Source organism: Synchiropus splendidus, chromosome 1 (assembly GCF_027744825.2).
Source record: "Synchiropus splendidus isolate RoL2022-P1 chromosome 1, RoL_Sspl_1.0, whole genome shotgun sequence".
In the NCBI taxonomy this organism is placed as follows: Eukaryota; Metazoa; Chordata; class Actinopteri; order Syngnathiformes; family Callionymidae; genus Synchiropus; species Synchiropus splendidus.
This window is the reverse complement of record NC_071334.1, coordinates 68,828,454-68,852,658: the sequence shown is the minus strand read 5'-3', so window position 1 is coordinate 68,852,658 and position 24,205 is coordinate 68,828,454. Positions and strand designations below refer to the sequence as shown.

The following is a 24,205-nucleotide window of genomic DNA, read 5'->3' as shown; positions in this document are numbered from 1 at the left end:
ACGTCTCTTTGTTGACCTGGATCACCTCTTTAGTGTAGCTGCTGCCTCCTGATCGTGTATTCGTAGAATAAAATGACTGCAGGTATTATTCACTCATTTCCCTTTTGTACTCCAATCATAATGCACAAATAAGAAAAAAATGCTCCAAAATTATGGTCTGAAGCACATTTATTGACACCTTTTCTTTTAAAAGGACTTTAAATGGATTAAAACCGATTTGATCTCCGCTCAGCTCGTTAATTAAAATCATGTCATAACGAAAGTGACTGATACACTGCGATGATTTTAAGTGTAATCCTCATTCCAGCCTGCTGGTGGCGGTAGTACTTTAACAGACTCAAGCTGAGCGCCTACAACCGTAGAGGAACGCCGCCCCGCCCCTTAGCTTCATGACAGCTCAGGCGTTGGTCGGTCATCACTTCCGGTACGCCATTGTTCGTCGTAATAAATCAATAACGAGCTTGTGGACGGAACATCTTGAAGATGCCCGCCTGACCGAACAGCCACCAATATCTGGGAGTGAGTCGCTTATATCTTATTGTCTTTGTGGTATTTTAAAGCGCCAGTGAGCGTAACTATGTCGTTACGTGTACGAGTAACGCGTGAAACGGCTAATGCTATTTGCTACAGAAGGTCGCCAGTGCCGGTTAAACACGCTCTTTTGTGGAGCTAAATGTCTGTTATTCAACTCAACACCAAACGTAATCTCACGAATACCACCGTGCCGACGTCTGTACAATACATTTCGCGTTCGGGAGTGAATGTAGCAATGCGGTCGGGCTACGACATTGTGCTATTTTAAGACCACGTCCCTACAATATCGTTTTTTTCGTGAGCTGAACTAAACCAATGCTCGCGGTTAACAACGCCAAAGGTTTGTGTGAGTCACTTACCCCCGACTTCACTCATCGTCTGGTATATTACACTCAAGTACAGAGCTATTAAGTTGTGTCTTATAATTCAACGCAGAATCATTGTATTGTGTTGTATGTTCTAGCATATATCATAGAATATACAGTTGAAATCCATCGTAAAATCTGGTGGAGCGTGGACATGCACGTCAGTAGTGACGAGTAGATACATGGATGGATTTAGATCTCCAACTCGAGAATTGAAATGTATCAGCCAAGTAGCAGAAGACTGTTACAAACACAAAATGTAAGATAAAAATGAAGTGATCAAATGGAAATTGCAGTGAAGCATCCCAACAGTGTGCATGGGACAGTGCAGAGTGGAGGAGAGCTTGCCCTGGTCATTTGAGCTAGTATGTGAATCACTAGCCGATAAATGGGAGAATTCACTGTCCATTTCTAAAGGTTGTGTTAGTATTTATAGTGTTATTATTATTAGCTGTCACTCAAAACAATACAATACACGGTTTTAGCATGAAGTACACTCTTAAAAGGTAATTGGAAAAAGATGTATATGTCACTTTATATTTCAAATGAGTGGAGTCTGCTTGTGTGTGATCAACAGAACATTCTTGAAGCTTGTCTTGTGTGCAGGTTTGTGTTAACGTCGACATCATGTTCACAAGTAAAACCCATCTAACTTGTACTTTTTGGTCCACAGCTGAAGAGAACCAGAGAAGATGTTGTCCCGGCTGTTCCGGCAGCACGGTCTGCTGGTGGCCGCCCACCCCTGGGAGGTAATAATAGGCACGCTGGCCTTGACTGTCTGCCTCGTATCCATGAACAGTCTGACCTCCAGCAGTCAGGTGTGCAGCTGGAATGACTGTCCCAAAGTGGAGGAGGTGAGTATTCAGCATGAGCCCGATGGTCCACTTTGTTCCGTGTTTGAAGACATCAACGGCGTGTAAATAGCTGAGATAACTCCTGTTTTTAATGACAGTCAGCATAAGTGGTTCCCAGAAACAACTGTCACTGTGTTCAAGCTTTTCAATTGTGGGATGGTATTGGCACTGTTTTTCTTTGTCACACATTTTGAACCTGGTTGCTTTATCTGCAGTTATGAGATCCGTCAACACTTTCAATCTCTGATTTACTTTTCTGCAATGTGAACATGGAATCCCTTTTCTGGCAGCGATGTGAGGTTTTGTGTTTTAGGTGACACGCACGTCCAAATCTCTTGGCCGGAATGTCACCTCGTTTTTATCGGGTCACCTTATCTCCTCCGTGATTCCCTCTCCAGGTGAAAACCCACAGCAGTGACGTCATCATCCTCACCATCACTCGCTGCGTTGCCATTGTTTACATCTACTTCCAGTTCAAGAACCTTCGACAGCTGGGCTCCAAGTACATCTTGGGTCAGTGTGCTGGACGAGTGCCAGGCTGCATGTGGCATCTTGAAGCTCATTTGTTCTTCCGTCCTCCAGGCATCGCGGGCTTGTTCGCTTTGTTTTCCAGTTTTGTGTTCAGCACCGTCGTCATCCACTTCTTCGGGAGAGAGCTGACTGGCCTCAAGTAAGTTCAAGAATCAGCACACATTCTGGCACTGCACAGAACAGCAGCGATTCTGGCGCTGCACATTCAGCTGCTGCTCAGGCCAAGCCAGTTTCTGCTGAAATGTTCTGTCAGTTATTCATGGTGAAGGTCTCGGTGTGGTGACCCTGATGTTCCGATGGCCTGCGAGACCACGGTTAACTGTTGATGTTTCTCTGACAGTGAGGCGCTGCCGTTCTTCCTCCTGCTCATCGACCTGTCGAAGGCCTGCACGCTGGCCAAGTTCGCCCTCAGCTCCAACTCTCAGGTAACACCTGTGGCAGTCTATCCCCGAAGCTACGCGATGATCATACTGCAGTGCTCCAAGGGTCAGGTCAGGTCAGGTCAGAAGAGGATGCATGAGATGAATTCTGGTGTCATGACTGTATCAGAGCAGCATCGGCTGGACACCAACATAACCACACTTATGAGACCTCAAAAACAAGCAGGGTTCACTCCTCCAGCTGCTGTAGGACTCCATGGCTGTGAGTCCAAGTCAGTGGAAGCAGTTTGGTGACTCACTCTTGAATCTAATGTGAGACCACGCAGGTGCTCCTTTACTTTTAATTTCCCTGTCAGTGAGTCTCTCGTCACGTACACAGCCACTGGTCTGTCTTGGCAGCTGCTGTACGACTCGATAATAGTCAGCCCAGGTCAGTGGATGCAGTTCCGTGACTCACTGTTGAATCTCATGTGAGACCACGCAGGTGCTTCTTTACTTTTGGGATCTTTTTATCACTCCAAGTTTCTCTTCACACCCACCACTCTCTTCACCTCTACATGTTTCCCTGCATGTCCTCCAGTCTCCCTGCTCGTCCACCACCTCCGGTCTCTCTGTCAGTTGCTTGGACTTGATAGTCGTGGGTCCTAGTCAGTGACTCAGAGTTGAATCAGATGAGACTGCACAGGTGCTACCGTGTAAAACTATTGGATCCAGCTTGTTTCTGAAGAGCAAGTCATCTGGTGTCTGTAGAAGAGAGTGTCGCCTGTATTTACATATTCTGGGGTCGCACACAAACTTTTCTGAAGTGTGTCAACCTTTGTGGAGTTGGATGACACTGGTTGTGTTCTGCTGTGCAGGAGGAGGTGAGGGAGAACATCTCAAAGGGAATGGCCATCCTGGGTCCCACCTTCACCCTGGACGCCCTGGTGGAGTGTCTGGTCATCGGGATCGGTACCATGTCAGGTAGATGAGTCCACCTTCAACAGCTGTTGGTGCTGTGCAGCCACCAACAGTAACAGTCCTCGCTCCTGTGTCCAGGTGTTCCTCAGCTGGAGATCATGTGCTGCTTCAGCTGCATGTCAGTGTTGGCCAACTACTTCGTCTTCATGACCTTCTTCCCAGCCTGTGTGTCACTAGTCCTGGAGGTAAGAAGGTTTCTTCACAGCCATGAGAGCATTGGCTCACGTCTGTGTGGCAGCTCTCCAGGGAGAGCCGGGAAGGTCGACCCATCTGGCAGCTGAGCCACTTTGCCCGAGTGCTGGAGGAGGAAGAGGACAACAAGCCCAACCCTGTGACCCAGAGAGTCAAGATGATCATGGTGAGACCCTGGTGAGGCTCTGAGAACTGAGGAACTCCTGCGCTCAGCTGCACATTTGGATTTCAGTCTCTCGGCCTGGCGCTGGTCCACGCTCACGCCCGACTTGCCGCTGAGTATCCGGGTCAGAACCGGACAGTGGATGGACCCATGGAGCCGAGGCTGGAGTCAGGTGGAGCCAAGTGGCCTCTGCAGCTCAACAGGTGCGTGAGTCGACAGCAGTACATTTCTACGTGTGTGACCCGTGGTCCATAGCAACTCTGTGGTGTCCCTCAGCATGGACCTGGAGCAGCTCATCACTCTGGCCCTGGCTCTGCTGCTCGCCGTCAAGTACGTCTTCTTCGAGCAGGCGGAGACGGAGACGTCTCTGTCCATCAAGAGTCCCATCATAAGCTCGTCTCCGGCGCTGAAGCTGCGAGGGTCCGACAGCTGCTGCGGCTGGGGTGAGGCCTCAGCCCTGAAGTCTCCAAGCCCCGCTGCCTCCAGCAGCAGACCCTCAGCTGCACACACGGAGCTCCCAGGTGAGGCTCAGAGTCCGGTCGAACAAAGATCCGTGTGGACCTTCTCTTTTTAAGTGCTGTCACACGATCTGCAGAAGACATAACTCCTCCTCCGTCCACACGAGTCGGGGAGGACGCCGCCAGCGTTGAGTGTCCAGCAGCGAGTCAGAGCTCAGAGCCGAGGAGTTTGCAGGAGTGTGTCAAGATCCTCGCCGACCCGCAGGTGAAGATTGCTCCTCAGCTGTCTGTCCGGACTTCCTGCCTCTAGAGCTCGTGGCTCTGATGCTTGAGTCTTTGATTCCTCAACCTGAAACCCTTCCTCTGTGTCTGCAGCGAGGAGCCGCCAGCCTCAGCGACGTCGAGGTGATGAATCTGGTGGAGTCCCGGAACATCCTCAACTACAAGCTGGAGTCGGTTCTGGAGAGTCCAGAGCGAGGCGTCGCCATCCGGAGGAGTCTGCTGTCCCCGAAGCTACCGGTGGCCTCGGCTCTGGATTCTCTGCCGTACAGAAACTACGACTACGCCAAGGTGAGAGTCCTGCTGCAGCGGTCCCCTGCGGTCAGTGGGTCAATGTGGTGTGTCTGCAGGTGATGGGGACGTGCTGCGAGAACGTCATCGGGTTCATGCCGGTGCCGGTCGGAGTGGCTGGACCACTGCTCCTGGAGGACCAGCAGTTTTATGTTCCCATGGCGACGACGGAGGGCTGCCTGGTGGCCAGCACCAACCGTGGCTGCAGGGCACTTTCCGTGAGTTCGCCTGTCTCTCTTCCCCTCCACCACTCTCTCTTGCCCTCCACCTGTCGTTCTCCACCTCCACCCGTCACTCTGCACCTCCACCTGTCGTTCTCCACCTCCACCAGTCTCTCCTCCCCTCCACTTGTCTCTCTGCACCTCCACCTGTTGTTCTCCACCTCCACCTGTCGTTCTCCACCTCCACCAGTCTCTCCTCCCCTCCACTTGTCTCTCTGCACCTCCACCTGTTGTTCTCCACCTCCACCTGTCGTTCTCCCCCTCCACTTGTCTCTCTGCACCTCCACTTGTCGTTCTCCACATCCACCTGTCTCTCCTCCCCTCCACTTGTCTCTCTGCACCTCCACCTGTCGCTCTGCTCCTCCACCTGTTGTTCTCCACCTCCACCTGTAGCTCTCTCCCTCCTCCTGTCTCTCTGCACCTCCACCTGTCGTTCTCCATCTGTCTCTCTGCTCCTCTGCCTGTCTCCGTCTCAGCTGCAACACTGACCAGCTCTCTGGTCTTCCACATGCAGATGAGTGGGGGGTGTCGCAGCAGGATCCTTGCCGACAGCATGACCCGGGGCCCGTTGGTCCGGCTGCCCTCAGCGTGCCGCGCTGCAGAGGTCAAAGTGTGGCTGGAGAGCTGTGAGGGCTTCCAGACGATCAAGGAGTCCTTCGACAGCACCAGCAGGTGAGGCGCTGGACTGCACTGCACTGGACTGGATGGACGGATGGTTAACATCTGTGGTTCTTTCAGGTTTGCCCGCCTGGAGAAGCTGCTGGTCACTCTGGCCGGACGGAACCTTTACATCCGCTTCCACTGTCAGACCGGAGACGCCATGGGCATGAACATGATCTCCAAGGTGCTCCAGGTTCCTTCTTCAATGACTGATCATTTGGTGGTGCTCTCTGTTGTTCAGCTCCACACTCTGACATGGGAGCTGTGGAGTGTTGGAGGGTTTGACCCACACTGACCAGCCACCATTGAAACCTTTACCATGACCCTTTGTGACCAGCTGGGGGCGTCAGAGGGAACTTGTCGGTTCCTTTGTGAACCCACATGAACCAGATCAGTGAGTGATCTGATCCCTGTTCTTGGTCCCTCAGGGCAGCGAGCAGGCTCTGCAGCGACTGCAGGTCCAGTTCCCGGACCTCCAGGTTCTCTCCCTCAGCGGGAACTTCTGCACCGACAAGAAGGCGGCTGCCGTCAACTGGATCCTGGGCCGCGGGAAGTCTGTGGTCAGCGAGGCCACGGTGCCCGGGAGGGTGGTCCGAGAGGTGAGAGACCAGAGACATGTGCGATAACAAAGAGGTGACCGACCCCTTTATGCCTCAGGTGCTCAAGAGCACGACGGCAGCAATGGTGGAGCTCAACATCAACAAGAACCTGGTCGGTTCTGCCGTGGCGGGCAGCGTCGGGGGCTTCAATGCTCATGCCGCTAACGTGGTCGCTGCCATCTTCATCGCCTGCGGACAAGTGAGTTGCCAGCTTGGCTCGGTGTTCTGCGGCGTTCTGACCCAGCTCCTCCCCTCAGGACCCGGCCCAGACAGTGGGGAGTTCTAACTGCATCACTCAGATGGAGGCCACCGGTCCGGACGGGGACGACCTCCACATCAGCTGCACCATGCCGTCGATCGAGCTGGGAACCGTGGGGGGAGGGACCAACCTGCCACCGCAGCAGTCCTGCCTGCAGGTACGGCGTGTCCCGCTCACCGTGGCTCCTGGCCGTGTTGTGAAACTCTCCACACGTTCTGGTCCTCAGATGCTGGGGGTCCAAGGGTCCACCACACAGGGCCCTGGAGAAAACGCCCGGCAGCTGGCCCAAATTGTCTGTGCGACGGTCCTGGCCGGCGAGCTCTCGCTGATGGCTGCGCTCGCCGCCGGACACCTCGTGAAGAGTCACCTGACCCACAACAGGTCCGACCCACCTTGTAAGTTCTCCACCAGTCGATCCAACAAACCTTGTGACTCAAGTTCTGCTCTCAGGTCCAAAACTAGCTTGACATTGACGTCGGAGCATACCACGTGACAGGACGACCCGGAAGAGAGTGCGGCGTCCTTGCAAGTGGCGCCAGACATTATTTATTTGTGCCAACTTATCGTCCGACCTCGGCCGGGAACCCGCACCTGCACTGTGGCCTGAACACTCGGACTCACATCTTTCTCTGTTGCCTAACTTGCACTCGCGAATGTTAGCTGTTGTGGCTAGCGTCGTCAGTGTTGCACCTTCCAATCGACTTCACGTTGCCATGGAAACGTCAGACTGGAGGTGGTGGTGTTGATGAATAAAACCAAAGGTACATTTTGGGAGGGTAAATTACCGTCTGTTAGCGCACAAGCTAACAGTCGCTCAGCAACGCTTGTTTTTGCACAACTGTTGAACTCACTGAAGTCTTTTTGTCTGCAATGTTTTTGTTGTTTTTAACGTTCTGTTTTAGTCCGTCTGACTGCCGAGGGGTTTCCATGGTAACAAGTGGAGTCGCCGTTGTCAGGACGCTTCGGCCACTTGTGAGCTGGACTGGTGCGCTAGAATAACCAATTCTACATTCTTGTGTTTAATACAAGACGACGACATGCATCTTCTGTCTTTTGTTGCTCATCAATCCACCGTCACACGTTTGCTATCAACAAACTTTATTTACAATTTCTGATGACATTTGCGACTGGGTGAGAAGATTTTCAGCATTTTCCACTCGAGGAGTTTCACCTGCGTCACGTTGTCCTTCACCTCATGCTGCGCACGGAAACGACCCACTCACGAGTCTCTCAAAGCAACTCAGCTCTTAATCTCAACACAAGCCAGTTTCTCTCAACGCACTTTCACCGAGTGGGTGACCAGTCGAGTAGCAACAGCTGAGTCATTTAATCCTGACTGTGGTTCACAGCTGGCCTGTAATCTGGATTTCATCTATGACTCAGCTCTGTACATTAAGACTTTTAAATTAGAATCTGAGATTGTGGGAGTCAGAACAGGTGTCCCCAGGGTCCTAAAGTCTGTCTAATGCAACACCAACTCAGACAGAAGTGAATGTGTATTATTCTAAACCAGGTAACTCATTCAAGTCAAAATCAAACGTTCCTCCGTCGGAGTGTCAGCAAATTCATGATGAAATGAGATTTCTTTTGTGAGCGTGTCACTCGTGTGTCATCTGGTCGCCACGGCTGACCTCAGCTGCAGCTGAACCAGGCACTTGACTAGGTGCTTGAGCGTCTCCGCGGCAACAGACCTGAACTATGTACACTCCCGCGGTCGTTCCGTCAGCACTGCCGCGGCTTCATCAGAGACGACGCCCGAGGTCATCAGGGTCAGGCTGGGGTGGCTGCCCCTCCTCGGTCAGGAGAACAAATGAGGTCTACAGAGTTCATTCACAACACGTTTGATACGCTCCTGGCCGTCATGTGATCAGAACAGGATGGGCTTGCCGGCCGTCTTGTCCTGCACGTAGGAGGTGAAGCGCTTCAGGAACTTGGGGTACTCCCTCTTGGCCACGGCCCGCAGCACCGAGGCCGGAGCCCAGCCACCCGGGTTCACTGGAGGGGGAGAGGGAGTTGAACCACAGACCTCACCCTCCTGTCCTCTGCCGACTCACTCACCGTTGGCCACGTATGTGATCTTACACAGGACGTTGTCCCTGCTGAGCTCTCTGTCGCCCTCCGGTGGGCTGACCAGAGTCTGGCAGATCATGGCGATGTTGATTTTGGCACGGACGCAGCGGTTGCTGGGCTGCAGTGGTGAAGACCAGTTAGAGATCAGTGGCCTTTCAGAACTGGGGGGGAAGGAGAATTCAGGCTCACCTGCGCCTCATTGTGGTCCACGGAGAAGTTGCAGACCAGCCAGGTGTCTGGGTCACTCTCGTTGTCGGCGGCCATCTTCCTCATGGCAGACAGGTACAGGACGTCCCGCTGAGACGCTGGCCACACGCGCTGAGACCAGAGAGTCAAGTCAGACCTGGAGGACTCGCGCAGGTCGCTGCGGCAGCGCTCACCTTGTGCGTCTGATAGATGATCACGGCGTTGTCCGACAGCGTCTCCACCACGTTGAAGTTCTCGATGGTGGCTGCAGGACAAAGACGCCGCCGTGTCAGAAGCTTTCACAACAGACGGAGGCACTTTGGGGGGGACTTACTCTCCCAGTCGTTGCGGTAGGCCGTGTCCCAAAAGTAGTGGCAGACCTCACGACCAGTGACGCCCTTGACCGAGTGCGTGGCCTTCAGCGGGTCCAACACGATGCCGTTCTCCTCCACCTCCCGCCGGTACACCTGCAACACGACCACAGCTGAGTGCACGGCGAGGAGCAGCTGCAGCCTCTCAGGCAGGAGCCAGTGGATGAACAGGCACCTTCATCTCTCCCTCCTCCACCACCAGCTGCCAGTTGGCGTCTCCACCGACGTCCTGCAGCGAGTAGGTCATGTGGCTCTGCACCATCTCCTCCACCTGCAGACACGGCAGACACCCATGACTCACAGACACCGGGGCGCGTTCGCTGAGTCCAAGTTGACAGAGGAGGGAAAGGGATCTCAGGCAAGATGGCCGACAGGGACAGGAAGTTGATGAGGGGTCGTAGCTTCACCGTCACGGGACCAATACAAAACCAACGTCGAGTTACCTCAGAGCTGAATCTGTGGACGTCGTGAGGAGACAACTGACCGTGAAGCTACGTGATGAACGGGAGAAGAACAGAAGGAAAATGAGGTGAGAAACTGAAGCGTGAGATGAGGCGGCACACAGGAGGGGGTGATGAAGATGAAGATGATGATGATGATGATGGCTGGCGCTTTCACCTCTTCAGAGAAGCGGTGAGACCCGGAGCTGGAGTAGACATCTCCTGCCGGAACCGGACTGGACCTCAGGACTCGGGACTTCTCTGTCTGACACTGAGGAAGAGGATGATGAAGGTTGATCTCATGAGACTAGAGCTTCAACTCAGTTCATCAATGATTAATGAAGGAAATAAAAACTAATTTTACTTATAGAAATGGAAGGAAACGTCACTAAAAAGCAGTAATCCTATCCAGTCACATTCTCATGAATGTTGAACTGTTGTCATCAGGTTTATTCAGAATAATTTCTGAAGGTTTCCCATCTTTGCTTGTTTCTTACAAGCAGCACAATATTATTAACTACAACCCATAATTCAGGAATTTAAACTAAAATGTTCACAAATATTCAATATGATGTGTCCTTACTAAATGTATTCATCCGTTTTTACTTCAACAAACAAACATCTTATATCTACAATGTTTATCTAATATTTATTATATTTATATTGTTAAAAATAAATCTGTTTCTGGACCAAAGTAAAACTATATTTGACTTATAAAAGAAGCATAAAACTCAATAAATAAAAGCAAAAACAAAACTATAAATGAAAATCATAAAAGCGTATCTAAGCATCACATCTCCTCTGTTTCAATAAGGAATTTGAAGATGAACAGTCTGAAACCTGCTCTTCGATCTTGTCCTGCCGGTCCAGAGCGGCTTCCACGGCGTCAAAGAATTCGTCCTCGTTGATGAGACTGTTTGGCCCCTCCTGGGGAGCAGCAGGAGGTTAGCAAGGTCCAGCAGGTTGGGGTCAGCAGGGAGCGAGGGAGGGGTCACCTCGTAGTCCGGGCCGTGGAAGTGAGACTTCTTCTTCAGCTCATTCAGAGCGGACTTGTAGCTGTCCTCCATCCTCCGCCTCTTCTCCACCTCCTGCGGACACAGAGCCAGCACTTCACACTCGGGGACTTCAGTGTCGGGGGGTGTGGGAGGGGTCATGGGTTCCGATCCCACCTTGTCCAGTCTCTTCTGCCAGCTGTCCTCCCGTTTCACCATCAGCTCGATGCAGTGCGACAGAGTGGCCAGGATTCCTGCCGTGGTAGCTTTGAAGGTGATGGCTTCTCCCTTGAAGTCGATGTAGTTCACTTCTCGCTGGCTGAACGGCTGAAACACTGGAGGGGCCCGCGAAGAGGAGACAGCTTTTCAGGGCTAGAATCTCACCCACCGTCACTCTAGTTAAACGTTGCGTCTTCTTCACTCACGTTTCTCCTTGCTGCCATTGTTGTTGTGAAGGAAGTCGCCGCGCGTGCTTGGGAAGTCGTCTTCATCGTCCTCCACCACTGCAACGACAGAGGAGGAGCGGTGAGAGCGAGCGAGGCGGTGCGAGTGCCAGGCGGCTGCAGCGGAGCCAGTGGCTCGCCAGCACACAATGGTCTGGTTTCATCTCCAGCAGGGGGCGAGGGAGGAAGAGCAGAACAAAAGCCGGTCTTCATACAGCAGGTCACCCGGGCCGAGAGGTCCGACACTCACTTCTGTCTCTCTGCAGCTCGTCCTTGGAAGCGTCGGCGCAGCCGTCAAAGTACTTCTGCAGTGTGTCCACCTGCCGACACAGGATGTCCCTGAAGGTCTCCATCTCTGCCAGCTTCTCCCTCAGACTGTGGCCCTTCTGGAAGCACGACACACAGGTAAGGAGCCGGGACCGACCCCCCGGCGGAGGCCAGAACCCACCTTGAAGGAGGAGGTGGAGGTGGCGGAGTAACCGCTGGCGGCTGAGGTCAGAGACAGCATGGAGCCGTGTCGCCGCAGGCTGGACTCGGACCCGTACCCGGAGTCCACCTGTGAATGACACGTGGATTAACGATCACGGCACCGGGTCAGAATCCCAGCGGCTGATGGGCTGGTCGAAGCAGTGGAAGAGTTTGTTCTCTGGCCCGCTGCAGAGGAAGATGCCACGCAGAGAGAGGCTTTCTCAACATTGAACACCACAATAACAAAGCACAGACACTTGGTTTCGTTCCCACAGGTTCAGCAGGGACAGCAGGGCAGCCAACCTCAGCGGGCCACGGGTCTGGGCTGGGGAAGGTGGAGGTGGCCCAAACACTGCACCCCTCCAGATGGTTTCTGTCGCCGCTCGATAATGTCCCACAGTGGATCAATAGAGTCTATGGATCGTTGCAGTTTAATGTCTGATCCTGGAACCTTGTTGGATTAGACCAAAGACAGCTACAATCATTCAGAATTTTAATTTGGATGAGTAATTGCGGGATGAATTGTTCAATATCTGTCCAATTCTTCATTGATTGCATGAAAAAAACGTCTTGAAAACGGTTTCAGCCCATAGAATGAGCGTCATGTGAAAACAGCATCCTTCCTGCGCGGCAACAATCGTCAATTAAACGCAGTCTTGAAGCGTCACAAGCATAATCCGGTTTGAACTCGGGTGACATTGCAGTGGAGAGGAAGTCATGGTCAGACTAAACCAACAGAGTCTCTGTAACCATGGCAACACGTCACAGCATGTAAATGTTGTGCTCCTTCTTATGTAACAGAGTGATAGATCCCGCTTGCTCCTTGTTTGACCACCAGAGGGCAGCAGAGACCCAGCGGAGGTGCAGAGGTAACTGCCGGTCAATGACCGGGGGTAACACCGCCTGACTGGCATGAGGCAGCGCGAGGGGGCAGCGGCTGCCCTTTAGCAAAACGTTCGACTCCACACACCGACGACATCAGCAGCTTGTGTGGCTTCCGCTGAAAGCACCGCTTCCCCGGCTCTGGTGGTCCATTTTCTAGCTGGAAAAGGTTCAGGTCTGCACCGTTAACTCTTTCAGCCCTGCGGTTGCCATGGCGACGGAGATTAGCGGGACAGCTCGTGCGTGGTTCTGCAACTCACCGGTTGATGCTAAGAGACGGAGAGGCCCGACTGGTGCAGGTTGCAGAGGCAGAGAGCACTTGTTTAACTACTCTCCTGAGTGTCATTACAGTTTATCAGGCCACGTTCCAATTGTGTCGGGAGTTGTGCGCTGTCACCATGGAAACCAAGGTTCCACTTGAGGCTGCTTAGACTCCAGTTTGAGATCTGGTTACGGGGGCAGCAGCTCAAGAAGGGAAGCCAGACTCATCTCTGTCTGCCAAGGGGCCTCCTCCCAAATGAACACCTCAATTCTCTACTCTCTAAGAGTAGAAGCTAGTGACCAGTGGAGAAACCCACCCGGGTCAGTGGAGGGCTTTGCCTCCTGCTTCAGCTCTTTCTCCACCCAGATACGAGCTCATACCTCTCTAGAGAAGACTCCTCACAGTCCCTGATCACACTCGGCCTTGCACAACGTGCAGGAGTGTATCTCACACACACACAACATCAGGAGTGTGTGTTGTTGCGTCGCCATGGAGTCACAGCTGAGGTGACTTCTTGGAAAGAGAGTGAGTGAGCGGGTGAGTCAGGGTGGGAGGGAGTGAAGATGGCCGATATGAGACCCTGCTCTGGTGAGTCACTCATGTACACCAGATCAGGAGGAGGGACTGAGAGGGGGTTTTCTGCATCCACCCACACACACACACACACGAGTCACATGCAGAGTAAAGCTGTGGCAACTGTTGCAGACCATAATGGGATTTTGTTTCTGCTCTTACAGATGGAGAACATTCATCTACAAGTTGATTTCTAAGTTAGACGCTGCTATGAGAGAGCGGCACCACCAAAAAACTCAGCTTTGACAAATCCTCATTCACACATTTTCCATTCATCATGTTTCCATTGTGTTTTTGTCAAAACATTTGAGTCTTTTATATTTAATTGCGAAGACAGGTTTGTTCATTCAGTTGACATAAAGGACACACTTGCTCAGATTTACTGGGCTTTTTCAGCAGTCCCAACAGGAGCATTGCATACACGTGCCAGCCACACTTCACGGACCATAGCACACAACACACACACACACACATATACGTCCCTCTACCCGTCATTCCACCTTCTTAAAGGAGACATACACTGCAAGGCATCAGTTTGTTTCAATGATTATACTGGGTGTAACTTTAGATGAGGCTACTGTTAAAGCATCTGCCACCGTAGATCACTGTACCAGACGGCACATTGGTCTCATCTTATTCATGGGAAGGGTGTTGATAACCATACTTTGTCTTGTTTCGTCTGTTGAAATTAACACTGGTTTCCATCGGAATTCCATCAAGTGTTCAGCCCTACCTGCGGAGCATGATGTTGGCGGAGGATATAGTGATTTTGCTGAGGAACAGTGCCAGGCAAGAGGAAGCGTGATGATGAGGGAGTGACATCAGTATTTGGTTCAATCAGAGTGACAGACATAGATGAAGGAGGTGGAGAAGTGCAGTCAGGGTGGAGACGACGAGGGTGGAGTATAATGAGGACATGCAGGTGTTTAGTAAAGGATGGAGAAAGGTGAAGGTGCAGGAACTGCTGTGGCGACGCCTGGAGAAATCCAACAAGAGGAAGCCGAAGAAAAGGAGCGAGGTGGAGACCACTGGATGCAGGGATGCGTCACTTCATGTCCAGCTATAGCATCATTAATGCAGCGAGAGAATTTCGTGCATCAAGCACTCGTGTTTGGCTGCGGGGTGGAGTTTTCCGAAGTGTTTCTGCATTAGATATCTGAGCGTGTGTGTGTGTCAGGAAGGATTAGAGCCAACTGTTGGAACAAGGTTGAGATAACGTCCCGTGTTAACAGCCTGCACATGTGTCGCGCAGCCAAACAGGTGGGATTAAGGTGACCACACACACAGATTAGCTGAGCCTAAACTAAGATACACATGTAAGAGGTGCTAAGAACAAAGCTCTGCTGACTAACCAGAGGTGGAGGGATGATTACTGTTCCCTGGACTCCTCCCTTGTCTCGCCTTCCCTCTCTGATACTCTGACGGAAACACACAACAACGGTTGATTGTCATTCGCTGCGACCCACGTTCAGGATCGTCTTCAGTGTCCGGGGACTCACTCTGTGCAGCTCGATGGAGTCGATCCACTGGTGCCGGTGCTCCGGGTCTTGGGCTCGGAGGTACCACACGCTGTCGTTCACGCTGATGTCCAGACGGCACTCGTCGAATTCATGTGGCTGAAATGAACACGGATTTGAATAAGCATTCCAAGTGACAGCTAACAACATGCCAGACGTCAAACTCACAAGTCTCCTTAATTTAGTAGTCTATGTTTAGCATGGTGTAAGGAAATGACTGTTAACCTTCAGTTGAGGCGACTCGGCTTCATACTCTTTCACCAAAACCTGCACCACAACTCATAGTCATGGCAGAACTGGGGCAATTCCCAGCCGTACTGAGGAGAGCGCTTAGTGATCCGGTTGAGATCAGGACTGTTTCCACGCCGCCCCGAAACCATTAAAGACAATCTCATCTCACATTTTACACAACTACGATGATCATTTCCACTAACTCCCTCAGCTTGTCGTACATTTGTCAGTCAGTTCTGTGTCACCGGTCAGCAAATCAAATGTGGAGGATGTCAGAGATCACATCAAACTGTTGTATCCTCTTTGTAGCTAACATCACTAACCTGCAACATGAAGCTACTTCATGCTCCGCCCATCTGACCAGAAGCGGTCTTTGAGAAGGTGTCCATGATACCATACTAGAACACAAGAGGGCGAGCACAATTCTTTTCAAGTCCACAGCTGACTTGGGTAAATGCAACTGCGAAGGCCAGATTACACACGTCCGTACACCACTTCCCGCCGCCGCTGCTCGGATGCTGCTGGCAGGAGGCGATAATTGAGGCTACTTTGATTTAAGACCCAGCCCAGCGGGAGCTGAGGTGGCCCTCACTGGCCTTTTAAGGAAGCTAGCAGGATGAACCTTATCGCACACAGTCCCTTGGGGTTCAGCTTGCGAAGTGAGGCAGCTGTTCTGGCTTCGCCTGCGACTAGGGGCTAAATGTCTGAAGGTATTTATCACAGTGGCTCTCCTCAGAGATACTAATCTTCCCAGGTTTAATCACAAGCACAGAAGCTGTGTTGCCAGCTGAATGAAAGGTGTCCCAGGTCTGACAGTAGAGAGACAACATCAGAATTAGCATATGAATGCATGAATGAATGAAGGCACATACATCAGTGTAAAGCTAGCAACTTGTTCATGGTAAGAGAGAAGCTCAAGTGGTACACAGATAGTTGTAGAGTTGTTTCTCACTGAATGGCATGTCAGCGTGTTAGAGAGGACCATCAAGGCAGTACGTGTGGGAGGATAAAGTATGAGACTAAACATCCATACATTCACCAACAAGTAAAGTCTCCGACTTGGAGACACTGTCACCACGGAACAGAACTAAGCTGACATACGAGTAAAGTTGTCAGCGTTTCAATAAAAGCATCGATACTCAAGAGCTCCGGACACAACACTGATTTGCCGCAGCTTCATTACTCCCGTTCCTCCAAGCAGACAGCAACACCAGCACCCTGGTCTTCATGGTCAATTCAGAGGAAAGTCGAGCTGCAACTAAACCAGCTGGCCAACTCTGCAAAACATCATGAGTCTCTTGAAGCTTCGAAAAATAAAAGAGTGCTGTGGTGAAGAGCATAGAGGAGGATCAGCTACCCACCATTCATAGCTGACTGCTTTTTTTAATTCTTTATTTTCTGATTATTTTCTTTATTACATCATTTACCTGCAGACAGTTTTTCAATTCGATCAAAACCTAGTGGTACTGAAAATGGAATGTCTTCCTGGGAATCGATGGAGTTTGCAATTTAGTACCATGACAACTCCAGTGTAGCAGAAGTGACACGCACAAGAGACATAAGAGGAAAGTGTTCAACTGAACATATCTATAACAGAAATGAACACTTTAATACCATCATCAGGCTTAATGATTTGGTTCATCTGTTGGACCAGTCAAACAACTAAAACAATACATTGATCTCAACCAGAATCACTGGCCAGGAAGATGCACCTTGATGTTTCTACAGTTCCCCTTTAGCAAGCTGTCGCTTTCGAAAGTCATGCTGGGGCAAAGACAGAGGCTCAGCAAGATGTACTGTACTAAAAAAGTGAGAGGACTCAAAACAGGCACAGTCAGAGCAGCTTTTGTCAAAGTCTTGGACCCCAGTACGGGGCAAGTGTCATCGTCATGCAGAGTCAGGACACTGAAATAGGTTCGAGGAAACATTGAGTCACCGCTCACGAGGAAAGGAAAGATGGTAATCTGGAGGTGAGGGTTCAAGACAACAACACAATGACAAGTGATGCATGTGGTTCTTGACCTTTGAGAAAGCTCTCCGCTGTAGCGGAAGAAGCACGCACTGAGGAAGGATCTCATTTCCTGAATGAAGACATTTGGTCATTTCCAGAGCTTCCACAGGTCAGTGCAACCACTACCTGACCCGCTCGCTGTCTCTCAACTTCCATAATTATTTCAATCCAGGATGTTTGAGTCAATTGTTGTTGTAATTTATATATTATCGATTGACCAATAACGCAAGTGCGAACACTCAGGTGACCGCAGACCCAATTTATAGTCGCAAGTCTCCTGAGGAGGTTGGCACACAATCACAAAAATAAATGGGGGATAAATCTGGGCCGGAGCACACAGCAGCGCTGACGTAAGCAGGAAGACCTTGTGGGATGTAGTCCTGTTGCACTCGGTTTCACAGTCGTAGACATCAGAAGGACGACTATAACGCAGGACTGATTTTAAAGACATCGCAGAGCGCTCTCAGACAGACACGCATTTTTGATCTTCTCATTGTTGTCACTTGATCACAGTTAGGTTGACTAAAAAACTGCCAGCAAAGTTATCTGCAAGTCAGACACCACTTGCATTCTATCACGAGGTGTGCCACAAAATAGCATTGGTTGAGCATCAAGAAATTGGGCATGTTCGTTCTTTGACACAACTTCAGGGAAGATCCAAGAGACTCTTGTCATATCAAGAGAAACTGCAGAACTGTGAGAGCACAGACCAGATCATCTTTCCTCCATGATTGGGTCAACTGGGGTTTCCTCTCAACAGAGGTAATCTTTCACATGGTTTTATTTTTCAGCTGCACATGAAAACCTCAACGATAAGAGGAGACGTCCGAAGGAAACGCCCAAACGTCGTCCTGTCACTCTCCGTGGGATGAAAAAGACATAGCTCAACCTCAAATTCTCCTCTCAATTGATCCAAAACAGGCCTCAGGAAATCCCGCCGCTCCGTTAGTAATGGATCGGGATAAACTTTCAGAAGACTGCTTCAGGCTAACTTCCAGATGTTCTGCGCCTCCACTGACAGAGCTCTAATGATGAGACGCCTTTTGCAGAAAGCATCTTGTACTGGCTCTAACAGGTCACCTGACACGTCCACGAGCCTAACTTGGGACACAATCAGATGATCTTGCAAGAAAAAAAAACTGCAGCGGATCAACAAACAATGATGAAAAGTGCATGAGAATATCAGGAGTCTCTGGCGTCACGCTGATTCCAGGAAAGAGGGGAGGATTAAAGAGAGACATATGGTGGAAGCTGAACATATGAATCACAATCTCTGTGTTGGATACAGAAACTATGTAGGAAGACGCCCTTTGAGAGATCAGTCAAGAGTTATCTCCATCCTCTTGGCTCAATGTGTTCCGTCTTCCCCTCAAATGACCTTGTAGTGGGACATCCTCCTTTTGGGGACCAAGTTACGCATGAGGACAGACATGAATGTAGGAGATGAAGAGGAGGAGGACAACCATAGAGGTTCATATGTCAAAACATTTGACAAATGTTTTGACATATGCATTGCAACGGTCCTCATTTCCTGTTATGTTGCTACAGAACTAGAAATGATCACAACTTTCACAAAAAATCTGCCACAAAATCTGGATTTTTCTTTGGGCCGCAACAGTCAATAAAAAAGTCAGTGGAATCCTAATATTTGGGATTTGTTTTGGTCAAACAAAAGCCAGGGGAAACCATCCATCTAACACAATATAACTTTAATTTCAATTCTAAACCGGAAGGTCGAGGGCTTGAAATACTCAAGCTAGAACCAACAAGAGCGTGATGAAGGTCCCCGTGTCCATACTGGGCGAGGTCAGTTACAGAAAATAACTCTAAAAGAAACACCTTACTGAGCCTCTAAGAGGAACTTGGTCCAGAAGGTTTTATTCAACTTCACTGTCTGCCACATTAGGAGTGTTCTTGGTATCACCATTCTTCGCCGACATGTCAGAACAGCTCACGTTCTGGGAAGACCTTGAGCAAGACTGTCAACCGTGGATTCCATCTTGCATCATCGTTGCAGTCTAGACTTAAAAATCCTCATTAAGGGATTCAGATATTGCAGCGTGTCCGCAGGTGACTTGCACAAGCCCTCATTCTTGTAAGACGTGGTGAGATCACTCCTATTACACAAAGAGCCAACTGTGTACCGGAAAGCAAACTGTCCACACAAAACAAACCAGAGGAACCGAGGCCTGTTGTCACAACGTCAGCTGTACTCACAGTAATGACAGCTTTGCTGAGGCAGAGAGAACCCCGGCAGCCGTACTCTGTCTCATCCTGGGACTTGTAGTAGCTTAGCGTGTTGTTTTTGAGAACCACCCAACGATCCTGCCAGCCGTGGATGTAGTTCGTCCACTGAAAACAATATAAACATTGTGAAGACATAGGAAAACACACAAAAAAACAAACATGTCTGCTCTTTAATAAAAACATTTGTATTAGAGAATCATAATTTCAGCACAAAGTGAATAACATTTAGATAAAAGCAGACGTAAGCTTCAAATAAAGAAATTAAATGCATCAAAATTATTTATTAAAAAAATCATTAAAGTACTTTGGAAACAACTAAAATAAAAAAAATGAGAGCTATGATTTAGAGCGATAAAACAGAATGATTTCCAAGTGAAACACACACAATGAAATACAGATTGAAATACAACAAACAGGAGTTAAATCATTTTTATGCACATTTACAAGTAAAGTAAAAAACATTGAAACTTGGACAAACTCTACAACTGAAGACATATATACATATTAGAATATATCTCAAAATTAACTAAAATGCAGACAAAGTCTAAAGAGAAAATAAATAAATGAAAAATATATATATTTGAACGTTACTTTAGATACATATCAACTTGAGTAGTTAAAAATTTTTAATTTTATGGACAGGGGGTACACTGATAAAAACAAATACTTTGGACTGACCTGTTCATCAATAAACTTAATAATACATAGGGATGCACTGAAAAGAGTTTTATCCAAAACAAGCAGTGTACCAGTTGTTTTTTGTTTTTTTTCATATGAATATCTTTATTTGAACAACAGCCCTCCAAATTTTACAAAATTGTCATTAACTGACATTCAATAACTGTGCGCTGCTGTAAAGTGGGATCAGTGGCCATTCCATGAGTATAAGTACTCAAGCCCGGTATCGGACCAGTATGCATCCCAAAGACAATAGTACATCATAAGACTGTGTCCATGGACAGCGACAGTGTTCTTTCTCGGCGCAGCTCTCTCAGACCTGACCTGGAGTGCAGCCTGCAGGGAGGAGTGTCAACACATCCATCCACACACGTCATATCACGGACGCAGAGCTTAGCATGAGTCAACGAACAGGTGAGTTTTCCAGGATCCATCTAATCGGACAATATGCTATGTTAGCAGGTCAGCGTGCAATCTGCTTTGGCAGCGCACGCCAAGATTATGCTCACATTAGCCGGCCGTCGGGCTTAAGCTGCCGCCGCGGCAGTTAATTTATCCAGAAAAGCCTAGTTTCACATGTGCGTGGGGACATATGGCAAACTAGGTTATCAAGACTTTGTCTCGCTGGAGACTTAGCCGTCTGTGCTAACGGAAAACAGACGCTTGTTTACTTAGGAATAGAAAGATGGCTGAAAGAAGTGCGTTTGATGAATTCATCATCAAAACAGTCCTTAAAATTTGTCCATCAAACCATGAAAGGTAGCATGCTAAAAACTAGTTATTACTGTGTGGACACGCTGTTGCTTCAATAATTCATCCTGTGCATACAAATAATTAAAAACATATCAGGTAGAATCATTTGGGGATGAAAACGCAATGACTGAACTCAATTTGCATACACATTTCACATAAAAAAATGTATTTTCCTCAGCAATTTCTTCTGCAGACGGCCAAGAAACACAAGTCACAAAAATGTGCAACATTTGTTAAAATATGGACACAAATATAAACCTAAATTTGTGTCTCAGTTATTCTTTGATACACTATAATTATACACGATTTTAAGAGAAGTATTTCATAAAGTAAAACTAGATGAAAATACAGCAACAAAGTGGATACAAATACATGTATACACTCATTAAACACATGAGAAGTGAGACTAAAATTAATCTTAAATGACTCCAATGCGGATTAAAATACTCCAGTATGAAGACTTCCATTGTGAATTAAAATGGAGTATCATTGATAAGAATAAAGGAAAGAAAAACAGAATAAACGAAATGTTAGATTTATATATAGAATTGAGATTCACAAATGGAGAATAACACGTGTTAAGATTAAAGTGTCCCACAATGAGAAAAATTCACCACAGATTAACAGATCAAATAGAACTGGATTCAGATAAGTAAAATCTATCAAACATTCAGTTTTGGTTTTCAGAATAGAAACGGTTGTTGAGTTCAGTAGGAAGCCACGAGTTACCCTGCAATTACACAGCTTTATCGCGCTTTGCGATTTGATAAGCACGTAATAGTGCATGGTCATAAATTCATAACTATGATAAAAGCTGATACACTACAGCATCGCAGTCAGGCATCAGCTGAACAAACCCAGGCTCTGGGTCGACCTTGAAGGCATTCCATTTCTATTCTATTTTGGAACCCTAAGAAGCAGATTGGTAACTTATCGGAACACATGCAAGAAGTTTTGACACGCTTCTAATTTAAGGATCTTGATAAGGGAGTTACAGGACTGGTGCGATTCATACCAGATTTCATGAATGGATGTTCCAAAAAGGTTATGAATCAGCATGTCTTCAAGTGCATTGGAGTTTTGTTTGTTGTGACAAATGAACACAATCCACTACTTCACAGCGTGTGCTCTGGTTCAAAGATGAACTGGTTGAACTGAGACTAAACTGTGAAATCATCATTATAACTGCTTCACTTCAGTAGTTACCACGAACGCCCTTTGACGCTTGGCCATTTCCTGGTTGTTTGAATGAGTTGCCACTGCCACCCCACTATTGACAGCCACTGTCACTGGTGATCTGGGGGACTCCTTGGTGACCTGAGGTGTAAACAGCTGTTCCACAGGTGTGGGAGTCAGGCGTGCTCGAACTTGAACTAATGGGCGGTTAACCGTCTCACCGGTGACTAGAAACAACGACAGACCCAACTTGCAAAATAGGCTGGACCAAGCGGAACCGGGTGGCGACATTCCCGTGGGGAGTGTTGACACCGACCAGGCGGAGGAGGGCGAACTCACCTTGCTGAGAACTCCGCTGAACTCCGAGATACCAACGGGATGTCCGGGGTCGTCTCTGGGCTCCAGGTCCTCGTCGGAACCGGACGAATTCCAGCTCTGATTGTCCGACATGCCTACGTTGCGAGCGAGGTGTTTGAAGAAGCAGCGAGGTTAGCACACAGGTGAGCAGCAGCTAACGGACTCGCTCATGTTACCGAAAACTGTCAACGGACGCTCCTTCAGTCGAAACCAGAACACGCGCGAGAGGACACAGAAGTGAGTCGAGGGTGTTCCGGCGAGCTCCGGGTGCCCGGCACAACCCTTCCTTGGCTGTCAGACGAGCGTAGCGGCGCTGTAGGAGTTAGTTAGGAGGGTGACAGGCGTCCGGCTCTGCGCCATGTTGTTACTTCTTCTTCTTCTTGTTGCTGTCTGAGCGCGTGCTCTGGTGCGCAGGGGCGCTGGCCGTGTTGACGTCACCAAATCCTTTTCCTAATTTAGAGTGAAGCTCCGCCCCCTGACGGTTCATCCCTCCCGAAATAGTTTTTTTTAAAACCCCTCACCTAAATAAAACTATGAATTTATCTCGTTTCAATCTGTCTTTTTTGTACCTTCAAATGCAGACAACAATTGTTAACATGGAAAAAACGAAATTAGTATACATTTCTAATTGTATGAATAATATAAAACACAAGTGAAAAATAATATTCATATTTCTTATTGAAAACACATTAGAATTATATTTAATTCAATAAAACGTGCTTAAAGAGTTATTTTCCTGATGTTTGATGTTCAAGTATAAATAGAGATGAGAATCAAGAACTTTAATAAGAAAGACAAGGTCAAAGGAGAATTAAAGAAAAAAAACAGATGCAACATTGAGGTAAAAGCCAAATGTCTATGTACAGGATGTTGTTTTAACAGATTCTGATGCCATGTCAAGCTTAATTGTGTTTAATTGTGCTGTCATAGTTTAATAAGACGGGTAAAGACGGGTTTATAGACGGGTTTCAGGCGGTGAAGTATGTCGTCTATAAAGTCTGAAAAATACTATAAGTAGTTCTTAGTTTAACACTGCAGGACAAAGGGGAGACACGATCCTGGTTCAGGCCTGGGGTCTCCTCTCAGTTGAACACCTCACTACCTCCCAAGACATTCTAACAACTCTCCTGGAGGAGCAGAGAATCTTCTCTGAGTCTCCACTGGATAACGGAGCTTCTCTCTCTTGAAGTTGAAGGATGAGCGACCAAACCAATATGTTTATTGATGATGAAAGATGTTGAAACAACAGCAGGTGTGGGAGTTGTATGATGTATCATGTTAGTTCCACTGTAAAAACTATTATGTTGATGTGCAGTTTGTTTCCGTTTTGACTCCATATGTGATCATGTAATAGATTATCAGAGGTCTTGTGATCACTGGCTCAGTGTGACGTTCACTCATAGAAAATGGGTGAGGGGTGAGCGCTCAGCCGTGTCATGGGTGGCGTGAGTCTGCGATCATGAGACCTGGGAACTTGAGAAACCACAAGACTTCTATTAGCCACACAATCCTGCGGAGAGGGAAAGGAGACTCGGCTCGCGGCTGAGTTGACTCACTTTCACTAGAAGACATAGTGCGTGTGGTTGTGGTTCAAGGTTAATGATTAGATCAAGACCAAATTGAAATAAAATATTCGACATGCATTTCCACTGTGTATTGCAATGGAGTGTTATGTCCAGGTTGGAGAAGAGATCTTCACCAGGTGTTTCGAGGGCTTGAAGGAAGGATGGAGATCTGTGCCGTGTCTTCAGTTATGAAGACTACAGTAGTTTGTGGTGAAGAAAGAGCTGAGCCAGAAGCAA

At 48.6% G+C, this 24,205-nt stretch overlaps 2 protein-coding genes across 9 annotated transcripts; one reads left to right on the top strand and one right to left on the bottom strand.

The window, feature by feature from the left end:
* The first annotated feature begins 385 nt into the window (after positions 1-385).
* On the top strand, positions 386-7,862 carry LOC128768785 (3-hydroxy-3-methylglutaryl-coenzyme A reductase-like). Of its 2 annotated transcripts, XR_008416281.1 has the most exons (21): positions 386-519; positions 1,573-1,753; positions 2,152-2,266; positions 2,336-2,423; positions 2,625-2,709; positions 3,522-3,627; positions 3,703-3,809; positions 3,863-3,982; positions 4,049-4,182; positions 4,256-4,500; positions 4,575-4,702; positions 4,813-5,007; positions 5,067-5,225; positions 5,743-5,900; positions 5,967-6,072; positions 6,317-6,487; positions 6,546-6,686; positions 6,745-6,903; positions 6,973-7,127; positions 7,197-7,507; positions 7,649-7,862. XR_008416281.1 is itself a non-coding variant. In XM_053881955.1 (20 exons), exons 2-20 carry the CDS (start codon positions 1,592-1,594, stop codon positions 7,237-7,239), a joined length of 2,577 nt encoding a protein of 858 aa, XP_053737930.1. In that variant the 5' UTR covers positions 386-519; positions 1,573-1,591; the 3' UTR covers positions 7,240-7,861. The 2 variants fall into 2 exon arrangements, 1 of the variants encoding a protein (XP_053737930.1); XM_053881955.1 differs by having other exon boundaries at positions 7,197-7,861.
* Positions 7,824-22,807, bottom strand: LOC128768794 (ceramide transfer protein-like). Of its 7 annotated transcripts, XM_053881980.1 has the most exons (19): positions 22,580-22,805; positions 22,386-22,498; positions 19,410-19,544; positions 14,933-15,049; positions 14,786-14,851; positions 11,697-11,804; positions 11,499-11,634; positions 11,231-11,308; positions 10,983-11,140; positions 10,809-10,901; positions 10,654-10,740; positions 9,992-10,084; positions 9,817-9,864; positions 9,549-9,644; positions 9,337-9,469; positions 9,197-9,267; positions 9,006-9,134; positions 8,805-8,934; positions 7,824-8,741 (listed from the first exon to the last, which is right to left on the bottom strand). In XM_053881980.1, the coding sequence occupies exons 2-19, from the start codon at positions 22,494-22,496 to the stop codon at positions 8,614-8,616; spliced, it is 1,917 nt and encodes a 638-aa protein (XP_053737955.1). In that variant the 5' UTR covers positions 22,497-22,498; positions 22,580-22,805; the 3' UTR covers positions 7,824-8,613. The 7 variants fall into 7 exon arrangements, with proteins under 7 accessions (XP_053737955.1, XP_053737964.1, XP_053737946.1 ...); XM_053881989.1 differs by having other exon boundaries at positions 11,499-11,631; positions 22,386-22,807; XM_053881971.1 differs by having other exon boundaries at positions 22,386-22,806.
* Between the last annotated feature and the right edge of the window lie 1,398 nt (positions 22,808-24,205).